At 46.3% G+C, this 16,229-nt stretch overlaps 1 protein-coding gene across 1 annotated transcript; it reads left to right on the top strand.

Annotated features, from left to right (window-relative positions):
- The first annotated feature begins 7,249 nt into the window (after nucleotides 1–7,249).
- Nucleotides 7,250–15,788, top strand: ADAMTS1 (ADAM metallopeptidase with thrombospondin type 1 motif 1). Its single transcript, XM_055567751.1, has 9 exons — nucleotides 7,250–8,428; nucleotides 10,075–10,421; nucleotides 10,935–11,067; nucleotides 11,454–11,621; nucleotides 12,067–12,353; nucleotides 12,577–12,763; nucleotides 12,853–13,028; nucleotides 14,016–14,191; nucleotides 14,358–15,788. The coding sequence occupies exons 1-9, from the start codon at nucleotides 7,696–7,698 to the stop codon at nucleotides 15,055–15,057; spliced, it is 2,907 nt and encodes a 968-aa protein (XP_055423726.1). The 5' UTR covers nucleotides 7,250–7,695; the 3' UTR covers nucleotides 15,058–15,788.
- The last annotated feature ends 441 nt before the right edge of the window (nucleotides 15,789–16,229 follow it).

Here is a 16,229-nt window from a genome sequence, read left to right on the forward strand (position 1 = left end):
CCTTCTTATCCTGCGTTTTCTCCTATAGCCCCTGAGATCAATCAATGACTTCTCTTTATTGTTCTACACCTCTCCACCACAAACATCCTCCAACTGCCTCCAGCTGTCATTTTCTGCTTTTGTATCCCACTCACCAAGGTGATCTTACTAAATGGAAAAGATCCATCAGTTGCATTCATTTAAAAATGGGTGCCCACATCCTGCTCATTTCCACACTGAGTTCTACAGCAGTGAGACAAAACTCTTGGTTAGAGTTCAGTTGGAGAAGGCACTGGCGACCCACTCCAGTACTCTTGCCTGGAAAATCCCTTGGGCGGAGGAGCCTGGTAGGCTGCAGTCCATGGGGTTGCTGAGAGTCGGACACGACTGAGCGACTTCACTTTCACCTTTCACATTCATGCATTGGAGAAGAAAATGGCAACCCACTCCAGTATTCTTGCCTGGAGAATCCCAGGGACGGGGGAGCCTGGTGGGCTGCCGTCTATGGGGTCGCACAGAGTCGGACACGACTGACGTGACTTAGCAGCAGCAGAGTTCAGTACATTCAGTCTCACTGAACTTTGTGGCATTCTTTCCCCACCACTTTTAAAGTCTCCCATAATCATCAATCCTATTTCCTGACAGCTCTATGCCAATCAGGTCTCTTAATTCTTGCAATAATGCTTCAAGTCAAGGATTATTATTATCTCTTTTCTTTATTGAAATATCGTTGATTTATGATATTGTGTAAGTTTCAGGTGTATAGTAAAGTGATTCCATATATTTTATTTTCAGGTTGTTTTCCATTGTAAGTTATTACAAGATACTGAATATCGTTTCCTGTGTTGTATAGTAAAACCTTGTTGCTCATTGTAGAGTCCTTTGTGTCTGTTAATCCGATATTCCTAATTCATTCTCCCACCATCCCTTTCCCTTTTAGTAATCTTAAGTTTGCTTTCTGTGTGTGTCTGTGAGTCTGTTTCTATTTCATATATAAAGTCATTTGTATTATTTTTTAGATTCTATGTATAAGGGATACCATATAACATTTGGCTTTTGCTGTCTCATTTAGTTCACTAAGTATAAAATTCTCTAGTCCATTTGAGTTGCTGAGAATGGCAATATTTCATTCTTTTTTTGACTAAGTAACATTCCATTGTATATATATATATATGTGTGTGTGTGTGTGTATACATATATATACTACATCTTCCTAAGTCAATCATCTGTTGATGAGCACTTGAGTTGTTTCCATGTCTTGGCTATCATAGATAGTGCTGCTATGATTTGGGATGTTTTTACACATGAGGACCCTGAAGTTCAGGGGACATCTACTCCCTGAAGCCACAAGATAAGGATGTGGTCACGTGAGAATGCAGATTTTCAGTGTGGATTTGCCTTCCAGCTCTCAGTGCATTAAGTGCAGGAGATGGGAAGACATCCCACACGTGGGCATCACGCTTCTCTAGAACTTCCAGACCTCACATTCTCAACAGCCTATTCCTCAGACTGTCTAGGTCTCAGCTTTCCAACAGATCTGCATGAATATACTAGTTGCTGAATATACACCATCGACTGGCTACAGGATACAGGTATGCCGAGGCAGCACTCTTCTCAACTGGTTAGGCTGGCCCAAGAGCCTTCTGGGAAGAGAAATCTCCCTGAGCCAGGGTTCTAATCAGCCAGCATCATTATCCGTTGACCCGAGGAGGAGGTGCAAGTATAGTTTTCTGTGGGGGAGAAAGACTGAGAAGCATGTCTTAGGATTCTGAAGATAGGCAAATGTCAAGAGATTCTGAGCTATCCATTATAATTGTCCTGGTGGGTTATCAGTCAACCGCAAGACGTCATAGTTCAGTCACTGCCTCTCCCTAAGATACAGAGGAGATTTGTGAAGTCTTAAATCCTTCCTGTGGGAAGGAAGCTTAGAAATCATCGTAAATGCTTCTCTTTGCCATTGGCAATAATCACTTTCCAAACATCTGGACAACTGACTTCTAATCTCCATTAGGACCGCTGAATTATAGGGGTTGGGAGGAGTAGGGGTGGACTATTCCTATCTCAATCAGCTATGTTTTGAGCTGAGTTGGGGAGATTTTGCATCAGATTTCTTGTTCTACAGTCTCATGTGCCTCCTGCTGACTAAAATTATCCACTTTCAATTTTAGAGTTTATTTAACTAGGGATCTTGTGTTAATATTAATTCATTTTTGGTTAAGAACAAAATCCCCAGAATACAATTTTAAGTTCATATGACACTAGGAAGTCACTTGTATTGGGAGCAAGAAGTATGTGGACAGAAGAGACATTTGAAATTTTATCTTTTGTCACCACCTGGAGGTAGAAGATTTTCTCACATTTAATTTTTGCACTTAAAGTTCTTCTTCGTTGCTGGTAAGGAAAATCTCTAACCAAGAAAATGAGTTACCTTTAGCATTGAAGTCAAGTACTGATGTACACTCAGCATACTGTAGGTTAGTAAATATATCTAATGAATGAATTTTAATTTGCTTTAGTGAACTGTAATGTCCACATTTTTATCATTTGAATTACATTAAGCTCTCATGTGATGAATAAAAGTGATCCATAGTATTATCTCAAAGGTAGTTTTCTTAAGTTTAATTGATTTTTGGTGTAAGTTAATAGAGCTACATGATTGAAACTAGTTGACTAAGGCATTTTATTATTTTAAAAATGAAAATACATTTAAAGTTACAATTTAACCAATATGTTAACCCAAAGTTAAAATTTGGTGAACATTTATGAAATACGATTGAAAAAGTGTAAAACCTTTACAAATTCTCGAAAAACTGTCGGGGGAAAAAATAAAAACGGAGCTACACATCATTTGTTGTAGACCATCGCCACCTTGTGGACTGAGAAAGAAGTACTCTAGGCTGTGAATCTGTTAAGGTGGAATTTTTTCTTATTGTGATAGAAAACTCCTATTCAGATTTTAAATTACATGTAATCATTGGAAACAATGATAACAAGCAATAACAAGTCTGACAACACACTTACCTACCAAACAATTAGACAGCTAAAATATCATAAGGAATTTGATTAAAAATATAAGCCAGAGTCATTTCTTAGCCCCCAATTTGGCTACACCATCCTAGGCAATAATAACCGTTTTGAGGTTCAGTTTCACATCTGCCAAACAAAGGAAGTAGACTGGAAAGAATCTTGCAAATGTGGGGCTTTGTATCACAGCAGTTGTAAATCCAAATGCAATATACATCCATTTCTCTGTTTTCATTATTTGTTATATTTCTGGCTATATAACCTGTTTAAAAGAAATGTTTTCTATTTTCTTACTTACAACCAAAAAAATGATTCATTTGTCTGATATTATTTTAGACCATATGTTCCCAGAAGAACTAATGCTAAACAGTTTTCCTATGCCTAATTAGGTAAATGAAAAATCCAATATTTATTTGTATTGAAAATACGAATAAATAGCATTACATGTTTATGATATAGGTACATTAATGTTTCTGTACGTGTTTACACTAAAACAGTGTTAATAGCTCACATATATGACCAGATTCTCTCCTTTCATGGTTACTTGTTGAATACTTAATTTGAAAAACAATTCTCAAGAACTATCATTCCAGTATTGTGTCTTTGAAATGCTTAAAACTTCTTCTTTTCTCTATTAACAAAGGACAAGAAAGTTTTTTAAAAGGTCAAATTGTTCATTGTAAGAATATTTTTATGTCAAATACTTTAAATTTTACTAAGTCATCTCTATAAATAATAAAAATCGATTAAGATTGATAAATTAGAATATATCAAGATTTATTTTACATAAGCATTTGTGTAGTCTATGCAAGGAAAATCAGAAATACGGCAGAGTTTAGGACAACATGAGATTTTTTTTGGATGCATGTTTAAACTAAACAGCAAACATTTTATAAGGGTGAGAATGTGATACTTATTAACATACTTAGTATTGACCCAATATTACATGTCAGGGCTTTCCTGGTGGCTCAGTGGTAAAGAACCCACCTGCCAATGCGCAAGTTGCCAATTCAGTCCCTGTGTCAGGAAGATACCCTAGAGAAGAAAACGGCAAACCCACTCCAGTATTCTTGCCTGGGAAATCTCATGGACAGAAGAGTTTGGCTGGCTACGGTGCATGGGGTCGCAAAGAGTTGGACATGAAGTAGGGACTATACGTGCATGTGATATTACATACCACTTTTACTAGTACCATGCACAAATTCTGCTCTGTTGGTCTTGTTTCTAACAGAGAATTATTTTTTCAATTCACAATTTTCTTTATCAATATACATCTATGTTATGTGCATATGTCTGTGTATTACCACAAATGCCCAAAGAGTGCTGATCTAGAAAAAAGCAAAATCGTAAGTAGATTAAATGTTCTTCTGAGTGTGGATGAAGTTTTTCAAGCTTAATAACTGGCAGCTCTTACACCCATGCCTCTGTTGAAGCTATTAAAAAAGAATCATTTCCCAGAACTGCAGGTGTACAACACACTGGAATCATTACGCAAAAGAACAGAACTCTGGAGAGAAACCCAGTGAATAAAAAAGTCATGTTCCTGGCCACTTGCGCCTTTAGCGCTTTGTTTTTTCAGCTCTATTTGGATAGCCAACGTGAAATATGCAAAAATTATAATAGATTTGAGGTAAACCATTCAAGATTAGAAATGTATGCCTTGAATTAAACAAACTCCCATAAGAATGCACTGGAGGCAGAAACGACCGAAAGGCCAAACTTGCATTAATACATTTTAAAAGCTAAAGTGTACGTAGGGGAGTTGACAGATTAGAATGCATTACACGAGTTTTTAGAAAACTACACATTTTCTGCGGGTCTTCTGACTCTGCCATCTTGTCCCAATTCATAAGAATCACACTTTCCTTTATGGATCTGTTAAGCCTCTCAGCCCCTGGGCCACCACAAGTGTTTGAAATCTCCATCTCAAAGTCAGTGTGGGGCCCAGCTGCAGGTCATCATGTTTCCAGAGCCCTGTTCTGAGCATGAGATATGAAAATGTATTGATGACTTTGCTATCACTTTTTCATGATTCCACAGTCAAGATCTTTAAAGTGCTAAAATGACTTTTTTTTTTTTTTTTTCCCAAATGTTCTCCTAAAGTATATCTCATCTTTGAACTAGCTGGAGAGAAAGAACATATGAAATGAAAAGCAAAACATTAAAAACAGAACATTAAATAGCTGCTGTAATGGGGGAGGGAAGGGTTTACAAACTGAGAAAGAGGGGTAATCTGGGAAATGAAACTCTACAGAGAGAAATAAATTTTAGTTCAAAGATGAACAGAATGAGTTAGGCGAGATAGTGTAGAAATGAATGGGGCCACTCATGAGTGTATATCAATATAAATCTGAAGGAAAATGGGATGAGAGATTGGATGAAAGGGGGGGCAGAAACAGGATCAAAATATTAGACAGTGTTAGAGTAGAGGAGGGACGAAAAAACTAGTCATTGAGATACCTTAATCTGCTGCTAAAATGTATGCAATTTCTATTGTTAAAATATACATAATTCCTGGCTTATGCATTCATCTATGACAATGACCTCAGGAAAGGAAAATCACCTTTAAGACAACTCCATGCTGACTAAGTGTATGGACCAGGGGTTATCTTAAACCCTTTCAAGGGTGAAGCGGCTTTTTTGGCTTTCTCTGTGCCATTCTTTCCGATCCGATCTTTCCTAAAGGGTGGGAAGCAGAGGTTTTTGGTTTTTATTTTTCAAGTAGGTGATCTAGAACTTCAAGAGAAAAGATGACGTTGGAAAGTTTTGTTTTGTTTCTCTGTATGCAAACACTGGAAAGGGGACGCGTGGGAGAACTTGCAGAGGACTGGAACAGAATGGATTTGGGACGATCTAGGGCGGAGGGAGGAAAAAGGCCGAGATCAAACTTGATGAAAACTAAGGGGGCGGGCGGGGGCGGCGAGACAGAAGAGACGCGGCCAGGCGAGGAAGTGGGAGCGCGCGAGGGTGAGGGACTCGGTCGGCCCCGGCTTGGGGCGGTCGTTCTCACCATTGTCCCCGTGGTTTTCCGCCTGGGAAAACGTTATGAAACATTTCCTTCCTCTGTGTCACCGGGCCCCTCCCTCTTTTTCGATGGAAGAGCTGCTGGGGCTTTTGCTTACAGACCTAGATAGAGGTGCAAAGGCTCAGCTTTTCTGGGTTTCCGACTGCCTTTCCGCTTCCTCGGGGGAAAGAGGGGAGGGGTCGGGGACCCCTAATTTCCCCACCGCATCCTTTCTAGCCCCAGCGATGCCGCCACTCTCTGGGTGGAAAAGTAGGGTTCCTGGACGTTTGTGTCCAGCTGGCCTCTGCCCCGCAGCTGCTAGTAGGTGGAAGAAGGCCGACTGGGCGAGAGTGGAGTATTTCCCCCAAAGAAGAGAATGCGCACTTCCCTCCCCAGGCTCCGGGGAATGGAACGCGTTCCAGATCACCTCTTCCGGAAGTGTGAACCCGGGTCTCAACCGAGAAGTCTCTAAGGCCCGGGGCGGAGGGGGACGGGATGGGAGTTGCGGGAGGGGAGGGCAGATGACCGGCGTGAAGGTCGATGCCAAACGCGTTCTCAAATCAAGGCCCCTGGAAAGTGTCTCCTGGCCTCCTCACCCAGGCACGCTTTCTAGGGGACGCGCTGGCCCTACCCAGCTTGCCAGAGAACAGTTGGGGCAAAGAGAGAGCACGCTGCAAACGGGCCTGAGGCAGGCCCGGGAGATGGAGAGCTGGAGTGGGGTGTTTTGCTAGAAAGGGGAGCCCTGGCTCATCTCCCGGCTTGAAGAGGAGGAGGCTGGCGGCGGGGGGTGGGGGAAGGGGGGTGGGGACGGGGTGAGCTGAGAGAAGAAGGCGGCGCAGGGACAGCTCCCGGGCGGGGAAACCTCGGAGAAGGGACTCTGCTCTCCATCCCGCAACTGGCATCCTCGCGCTCCCTCCCGCGCGGGAGAGGGACCATGTCCCGGCTGTCCGGGCAGAAGAAGGCGGGTGGAAGGGCGGTGGGAGAGAGGACCTTCTCCCAGCAGCAGCCCCAGACGTGCAAAGGGCTGGTCACAGGGCCCCTCCTGCGTCTTCCGCCCCCAGATTGACGAGCGCGTGGCGCCGAGCCAACCCCTTCCCCCGCCCGGGTTCGCGCACCGCTCTGTTTAGCCCAGACTGAGTTTAGGGGGCGGGGTCCCGGGGATAGAAAGGCGGCCAAGAGGGAGGAGGGAAGGGGGGTCAGGGAGGGGCGGAGACTCAGTCTAAGATATAAAAAGGCGGTCGGGGCTGCTCTGTCCTTGCACTCGCTGGAAAGCGGCTCAGAGCCTGGGGTCTCTCATTGCCAGGGCGCGCAGAAGGGCCGAGAGGACTGAGCCCTGCGCAGAGCGAGGTGCACCGCGACCGAGGCGGAGACCGAAGGGGGTCTCCGGACGCCGATCCTCGTGTGGCCCGTCGCCCCGGCCCCAGAGGCGTCCCGGGGCGCTGCGCCTCTTCGCAGCAACCACCCCGCCAACGCAAGTTCCCCAGAAGAACTTCCCGCGCGCCGACAGAACTACAGCGCCTGCTCTTTAGTGACTCCGGGAGCCCTATCGGCGGCTGGGCTCTGCGCGCCCTTTTGCAAGAATCAGAGTAACTTGTTAAAAATCCCGAGCCAAGCTGGCGAGGCTCCGCGATCCGGACCCGAACAATAGCCAGTGCGCTCAGCGCTCGGAGGCGCTCGGTTCCTCCCGAATGCAGCGCGCGGTTCCCGCGGGGTTCCGAAAGCGCACGGCAGGAGGCGACATGGGGCACGCGGCGCCGAGGGTTCGGGGCTTGCAGCCTGTTCCCTCACCGCTGCTGCTCCTCGCCGCGGCCGCCGCGCTGCTGGTCGTGCCGGGCGCGCACGGGCGCCCAGCCGAGGAGGACGAGGAGCTGGTGCTGCCGGCCCTGGAGCGCGACCCGGGACTCAGGACCGCGCACCTCCGCCTGGACGCCTTCGGTCGGCAGCTGAGCCTGGAGCTGCACCTGGACCGCGGCTTCCTGGCACCCGGCTTTAAGCTCCAGACCGTGGGACGCAGACCCGAGCCGGACGTGCAGCGTTCTGATCCGGTGGGCGACCTGGCGCACTGCTTCTACTCTGGCACGGTCAACGGCGACCCCAGCTCCGCCGCGGCGCTCAGCCTCTGCGACGGCGTGCGCGGCGCCTTCTACCTGCAGGGGGAGGAGTACTTCATCCAACCCGCGCCCGCCGCCGCCACCTTGAGCCTGGCCCCCGCCGCCGCCGCCGCCGCAGCTGGGGAGCAGCAGCAGGCGCGGCAGCAGTTCCATCTCCTGCGGCGGAGGCGGCGGGGCGACGGCGGCGCCAAGTGCGGGGTCTTGGATGACGAGACCCAGCTGGCGGGGGGCGCGGGGCCAGAGGGCGAGGACGCCACTGTGCAGTGGGCGCCGCGGGACCGAGCGCCCCAGCGCCCGGGACACCGAACAGGTATCAGTCCAGAAGAGCGGCTCCCACTTACCTCTCCATTCATCTCCCCCTCCCTTCCTTCTCTGGGCTGCACGACTTGAGGGTAAAGTCCTGTTGGCAGACGGAAGACTGTGTCTGCGGACAGGACCGAGACGTGGTGGTGGTGATTTGTGTTTTAAGATCTGGGTTGGTGAACTCACCATTTGCCCCAATCACGAATGATCAAGAGAGGACAGAAGTTATCAGTGGGTTGTTTTTTGTTTTTGTTTTTCTTTTCTTTTCTTTTCTTTTTTCTGCTAAGGAGAAGCGTTTGAATCTGGAAGGGAGAGCTGGTAACTCAGCCCCTCCCACTTCAGTCGACAGTGAGCTTGTGCGACTTCTTTCTGCCTTGTTAATTTCTTGCGAACGATCGTCGATGTGTCGTTCGGCCGAGTTATAACTGGCCGCTTAGTTTTGTAACCGCTGCCCGTTCGCGCACCCGGAGACCCGAGGAGGGCGGAGATGGAGGGCGGGGGAGAGAGACCCTCGGAATGCGCAGCCCTCGAGCCTGGACAGCTGCGTTAGGATCTCTGTTCTGCTGGCCGGTGTCTCCTTCCCGGCTTACCAGGCTGACCCCGACCGGCTGGCGGCGGCGGGGCCCCTCGACTGGACCTGCCTGGGAGGTCTCTCCGCGCGGCTCGCCCCGCCTCCGCGCCTCCCGCCAGCCTCCCGGCGTGCGCTCCCTCTCGAAGCCACCCTTATGCTCCGAAACACTGTTGAAAAGTTAGTCACCGCGATCCTTCCTGCCACGCCTTCCTCGGACTCTCTGTTGTGTGCCTTGCTTCTGCTGTAGTTCTTTTCCTCCTGTCACTTTGGTGCCTTGTCGCTTTCTTCACTTTCTGCCCCCGGCTTGCAGAATGTAATTCTTCTCCCCCTGTCCGTCTGCTCCTGGAAGCAGTTACGTGATCAGAGCCCAGGGTAGGACTTCCCTGGGCAGGGGGCTGGTTCACGGTCAGGAGTCGGAGAACTCTTTTCTAAATAATTAACCGTGCCCCCACCCCCACCCCGGAATCTGCACCACGAACTTTCTTTCCGTGGGACGGTAGGAGTCCTGGCCGTAGGCGCCGGGGCAGACTGGGTGGTCCTCGTGCCGGATTTGGCCTGAGTCGAGCACCCCCAGGAACCCCTGGAATGAGAGAGCCGAGCCGTGCGGGCTGAGATTCCTTCAGGCCCGGCCCCTTGGCAGAGGCCCCAGCCCTGCCCGGGGCCTTCCACGTGGAGCCTGATGATCTCATTCAGGATTTGAGTCCTGGCCTGTGAAAGAGTGACTCAGGGGCTCTGCCTGCTCCCCTTGCTCCAAGATTTTACTACGACTGGAAAGAGGGGTGTGCATCCTGCCTTTTTCAGATTGCATGTTTTCAAAGAGGATTAAAAAAAAAATGCTACTTAAAAAAAAGCTGATCCCCTCAGAGGAGCACATGGCCTTTACATTTACAGTAAGGAGAAAACTTTAAAAATAACATTTGCAGTGAACAGAGATGCAAATATTTTTGTTATTGTTTGCCCCCCGGGTGTATTTTTGTATTATTTGCTTTGACTGGTTAGGCTTTCCTTATATACTCTAGGAAGGTAAACTATTCTTGGCGAGACTGTCCCCAAGCAAATGATCTTTCCTTGTGTCTTTACAGGAACTGGAAGCCTAAGAAAGAAGCGATTTGTGTCCAGCCCCCGCTATGTGGAAACGATGCTTGTGGCTGACCAGTCCATGGCCGAGTTCCACGGCAGTGACCTAAAGCACTACCTTCTGACCTTGTTCTCCGTGGCGGCCCGGTTATACAAACACCCCAGCATTCGGAATTCAGTGAGCCTGGTGGTGGTAAAGATCCTGGTCATCTATGAGGAAAAGAAGGGCCCAGAAGTGACTTCCAACGCTGCCCTCACACTGCGGAACTTCTGCAGCTGGCAGAAACAGCACAACCCGCCCAGTGACCGGGATGCGGAGCACTATGACACCGCGATTCTATTCACCAGACAGGTGAGAGGAAGACATCACCAGTCATGACAGGACTCCCTGGGGAGTCAGTTTGTAACAAATGTATGTAAGGCATTTTACCAATATTTTCACACTTAAGTATTTTTTTACTGGCTAGCATGATTAATCTTTCCTAATTTTTAAAATATTTACTTTATTATTTATTTGGCTGTCCTGCATCTTACTTGCAGCATGCAGGATCTTTAGCTACAGCATATGGGTTCTAGTTCCCTGACCAGGGATTGAACCTGGGCCCCCTGCATTGGGAATTTAAAGTCTTAACCACTGGACCACGAGGGAATTCTTCTATAGCTTTAACATCTCACGTTTCACAGTCCTAGGTGAATGCATTAGGGGAAAATCTTAAAGTCACACAAAATACTCCTAAAAGGGCTACTCAGCAACAAAGAATGTAGATGCTCCAAAGCACATGTGAGGCTACACCCTACCAAGCAGTTTGATCCCAAAGTTCATCCTGTGTGTGTATTAATAAGGGCAAATCTCTGCTTCTTGTAGGACCTGTGTGGCACCCAGACGTGTGACACTCTTGGGATGGCGGATGTGGGAACTGTATGTGATCCCAGCAGGAGCTGCTCGGTCATAGAGGATGATGGCTTACAAGCCGCGTTCACTACTGCTCACGAATTAGGTAAGTCTATTCCAGAGTGCGAGTTAAGCGCAATTCATGAATTCAAGCTGATAAACTAGGTATTACTGTTAAAGGGAGCGTCTGCAGATTATATTGCCATTTTAGGTGCCAGAGCTCCCTAAAATCTGCAGAAAATGCTTTTGCACGATTCTCAGCATGGTTATCTTTATTAGAAATCAGAATCAGAGAGTCGGAGCTAGGGACACATTTGGAAATTCACACATTGGTTCACACCCTGTGAAAAGTAGATACTGTCTCTAAAATAGATGGTATCCGGATACATTTCTTCTTTAGAAATATCACTTTGAGACAGATGAATCTCTGTTGGGGGGAAAAAAAATGCTGCAAATGACATGTTTTAATGTGAGTCTTGGATTTCTTCTTAGGTCACGTGTTTAACATGCCCCATGATGATGCCAAGCAATGTGCCGGCATTAATGGTATCAACCGGGATTCCCACATGATGGCATCAATGCTTACCAATCTGGACCACAACCAGCCCTGGTCTCCCTGCAGTGCCTCCGCAATTACAACATTTCTGGATAATGGTCATGGTAAGTAAGACACTCCAGCTACTCTTTCTAGATGTTATCCAACCATCCGCGTGTTCATATAGTACTTGTTAAATGAGCTCTTTCTTTCTTTTCTGTTCTTTTCCCTTTCTCCCTTCAAAATGACTTTCATTGTCAAGAGCATACATTTTTAAACCTGAATTTCCAATAAAAGAAAGTGCTTCTGGCCAAGAAGCTCCCAGAGTACATGAACTTGAGTGTTTAGCAGAACAATGATTTCCTGACATTGTTAAAGCAGAAATAACTCATTAAGAATAACATCTTAACAATAATTTAAATCTCTCTGGCACATCTCTCCCAAACCTTTCAGCTTTCAAATCACTTTGCTATGTATTATCTCTTATGATAAATCTTTTCTGAAACTGATCTGTTCCCTGCGTGCCTTTAGTTACTATTTGTTAACATTCATTTGTATTTTTCTTTGCAGGTGAATGTTTGATGGACGAGCCCCAGCACGTCATACAGCTCCCCTCCGATCTCCCGGGGACCTTGTATGATGCCAGCCGACAGTGCCAGCTCACATTTGGAGAGGAGTCCAGACACTGCCCGGACGCGGCCAGCACCTGCATGATCCTCTGGTGCACGGGCACCTCTGGAGGATTGCCGGTGTGCCAGACCAAACACTTCCCCTGGGCCGACGGCACCAGCTGCGGAGAGGGGAAATGGTGTGTCAACGGCCAGTGCCTGGACCAGACCGACAAGGAGCACTTTGATGTGAGTTATCCACCACAAGGCATGCTCCTTTGACATTCAGAAAGGAAAATGACCAAGTGATGCTCAGACATTTGATGCCATAGGAGCAACCTGACCTGTAGCCTCTGACAGGGATACAGGAAAGATTTGCATCATTGATTCTGTGTCCCATATCTTTCTCTTCTCTTTCCTGAAAGGGTTGTCATAGAGGATTCTAACACTAATGATTTGTGTCTCTGTTTAGACCCCTGTTCACGGAAGCTGGGGACCGTGGGGGCCCTGGGGAGACTGCTCAAGAACGTGTGGTGGCGGAGTTCAGTATACGATGAGAGAGTGTGACAACCCTGTGCCGAAGAACGGAGGAAAATACTGTGAGGGCAAGCGCGTGCGCTACAGGTCCTGCAACATCGAGGACTGCCCGGAGAATAACGGTGAGCAGAGAGAAGGTGAAAAGCACGCTCCACAAACGGGCACTTGAAGATTGGAAAGGGATAACGTCATCATCTCCTTCTCTTTCCAGGAAAAACCTTTAGAATGGAACAGTGTGAGGCCCACAATGAATTCTCCAAAGCTTCCTTTGGCAGTGGGCCCGCAGTGGAGTGGATACCCAAATACGCGGGAGTCTCACCTAAGGACAGGTGCAAGCTTATCTGTCAAGCCAAAGGCACTGGCTACTTCTTCGTTTTGCAGCCCAAGGTAGCAACTTTTCTTTGTACTGTTGGTCTAAGAACCCAAGCCCTGGCTTGCTACCTTTTCATGCATCCTTTGTTATTTTATGTTTTTATATTGACGTGTTTATGAATAATATTTAATTATTATAAATATATTATACTTAATGTATTAAGTATATATTAAGTCAAAATTATATATATTAAATTTATATATCAGCACTTTCAATTTCAAGTTAGGACAACTTTGCTTCTGGATACAGTGGTAACTGCCTGCTTTGAGTCTTGTGCTGTTTGGGGTTATGGATGAAGCTTGAATCCAATGCTTAATGATTCCTGCAATGGCTTATTATTACTCTTATATTTGAAGAAAAGCCCTTTATGCATGGATAGGTAAATCATATATTAACACGAAAACCATCCCTTGGTTTTGGAAAATAGCTTAAGATAGTCAAAAGTACTTGTTACTGGGTGACTAGCAGAAGCATGTGCAAATGGACTTTTACTGAAAGCCTGAGCATTGAGAACCCTTGTGTTTAAGAACATATATTGAACTAGTAGAAGCATAGCTTTGCTGTTTTGTTGAGGGGACAAATCTGGCTCTGAGATAGAAAATGGAATTGAATTTGGTTGAGATAATCATGAGTCATGATCACTGTAGGCTAGGAAAATAGTCCCCAGTTGCAGATTCAACATACAAGTGATTTATCAGCAGCAGCTCTTGCTGAGTATTATTCTAGACACTGAGGATACAGCAGTAAACAAATTGACTAAAAGCTCTGCTTTCATTGACCTTAGCTAAAAGTGAGATAGGACACAGATAATCTAAAAATTTATAATATTTCAGATGTCTATGGAAAAAAAGAGAAGCCAGAGAAGGATAGTGTGCAGAGTACTATTTTAATTTTGATAGAAATGTAATGTTAATGAGGAAGACTTTCAGACTTATCCTAGCATCATCTCTTGGCCTTGTTAATTAACATGTGACAGCAGGTACGTGTTCTTCCTTTTTCAGGTGGTGGATGGCACCCCATGTAGCCCAGATTCCACCTCTGTCTGTGTGCAAGGACAGTGCGTAAAAGCTGGCTGTGATCACATCATAGACTCCAAAAATAAGTTCGATAAATGTGGCATCTGTGGAGGAAATGGATCTACATGCAAGAAAGTATCAGGATCAGTTACCAGTGCAAAGTAAGTGTTAAAATGCGTTACTCCTGAAGGTTCTTACCATTTCCATGTAACTAACTTCTTACAGGTCTGGTTAAAAATTACTTTCTTACCTGATTCCCTGGTGTTTCAAGCTAAGTAACATAATGAGCCAGTGACTGAGAGATTTTTCTATTTTTCTTGCCTGCAGACCTGGCTATCACGATATCGTCACAATTCCAACCGGAGCCACAAACATTGAAGTGAAGCAACGGAATCATAGAGGATCCAGGAATAACGGGAGCTTCCTGGCCATCAAAGCTGCCGATGGCACGTATATCCTGAATGGCGACTTCACTCTGTCCACTTTGGAGCAAGACATCACACACAAAGGTAGTGTCCTGAGGTACAGCGGCTCCTCGGCGGCACTGGAAAGAATTCGAAGCTTCAGCCCTCTCAAGGAGCCCTTAACCATCCAAGTCCTGACGGTGGGCAATGCCTTCCGACCCAAAATTAAATACACCTATTTCGTGAAGAAGAAGAAGGAATCTTTCAACGCCATCCCTACTTTCTCGGAATGGGTCATTGAAGAGTGGGGCGAGTGTTCCAAGTCGTGTGGGCTGGGTGTGCAGAGAAGGCTCGTGGAGTGCCGGGACATCAATGGACAGCCCGCTTCAGAGTGCGCCAAGGAAGTGAAGCCGGCCAGCACCAGACCTTGTGCAGACCTGCCTTGCCCCCGCTGGCAGCTGGGAGACTGGTCGCCGTGTTCCAAGACTTGCGGGAAGGGTTACAAAAAGAGAACCTTGCAGTGTCTGTCCCATGATGGGGGGGTGTTGTCTCATGAGAGCTGTGATCCTTTAAAGAAACCTAAACACTACATAGACTTCTGCACAGTGGCGGAGTGCAGTTAAGTTCGAGTGGTGTTGAGGGACAGGGGGCAGTGGGGAAGGGCTGATGCACTGAAATCAAGAAGACTGGAGGAGTCCAGGGCGCCTTACCCTGGTGATCAACCAGGGGTGGCGATGAGTTGGGAGGTAGATAGAGGTAGGTCGGAAAGAAGTTAGATCATCAGAATTTCCTGCCAGTTACAAATCTGATAGGGTAGTTTATGAGGACTATTCATATCTGACCAATGAGGTAGCACAAGAAAGCCCCAGGGCATTATCGTTTCTTTGGTGAGGTTCCAGACAAGTTCTTATGAAAATAGAAGTAATGGTCAAAAGTAAGTTTAAGAAATATGAACAATCCCTGCTTCCTGATGCTGATGAAATACTGTGTATCACAAAGGTTGAGAAATGAAATGCAGGAGGAAGGTGAGATTTTTGCTTTAAGACATGGCTTACTTTACCTCACTATCAATGGAGGGAGAAAGGAATGCACATGGGATCTTTGACCATCACTTTACCCGCTGCTATGGTTTCAGAGAATGTTTATGCCGTCTTAGAATTAAGAATTCAGGACTGCCCAGCACGAGAAATGCTTCGCAATGTCCATGACTCCCATGACTCCCATCTTTCCTCTCTTGTGTCGTTATTATGTCTTTCTTCGTGAATTCCTTTTGACGAAGAAACAATTGCATGTATTTGTAAACACACCATAAATTCTACAAGGGGAAAAAATAAAAAACAGCAGTGATGTATCAGATGCTGGTAAAAGCTAGAGGAGGCCTGATGACCTGGGGACCTCCTATATTTCTTTCCTCCTAATGTAAGCCAACTTAAGGAATGTGGATGTGGGGAAAAAAAAAAAAAAAAAAAAACAGTTTGTGTCTGAAGAGAGTCGGTAAGACACCAAAAAAAAAAAAAAGAATGTAATGCCAGAACGAGAATGGGGTGTGTACAACAGGGTCCCCAGTGCTGGGGACCTTGAGATCAGATGTCTCGTGGTGGGGAGGCTACTGAGGGGTAGCGGCTGGTCCACCCCCAGCAGCTGGTCCAACAGTCATATCCTGGTGAATGTCTGTTCAGCTCTTCTACTATGAAAGAAAATAAATTTTTTTTCCATATGTATATAGTAAAATACATTACTATAAATTCTATGTACTTTATAAGTATTGGTTTGTGTGTTCCTTCTAAGAAGGACT

The sequence above is a fragment of the Bubalus kerabau genome, chromosome 2, assembly GCF_029407905.1.
Source record: "Bubalus kerabau isolate K-KA32 ecotype Philippines breed swamp buffalo chromosome 2, PCC_UOA_SB_1v2, whole genome shotgun sequence".
NCBI lineage: Eukaryota > Metazoa > Chordata > Mammalia > Artiodactyla > Bovidae > Bubalus > Bubalus kerabau.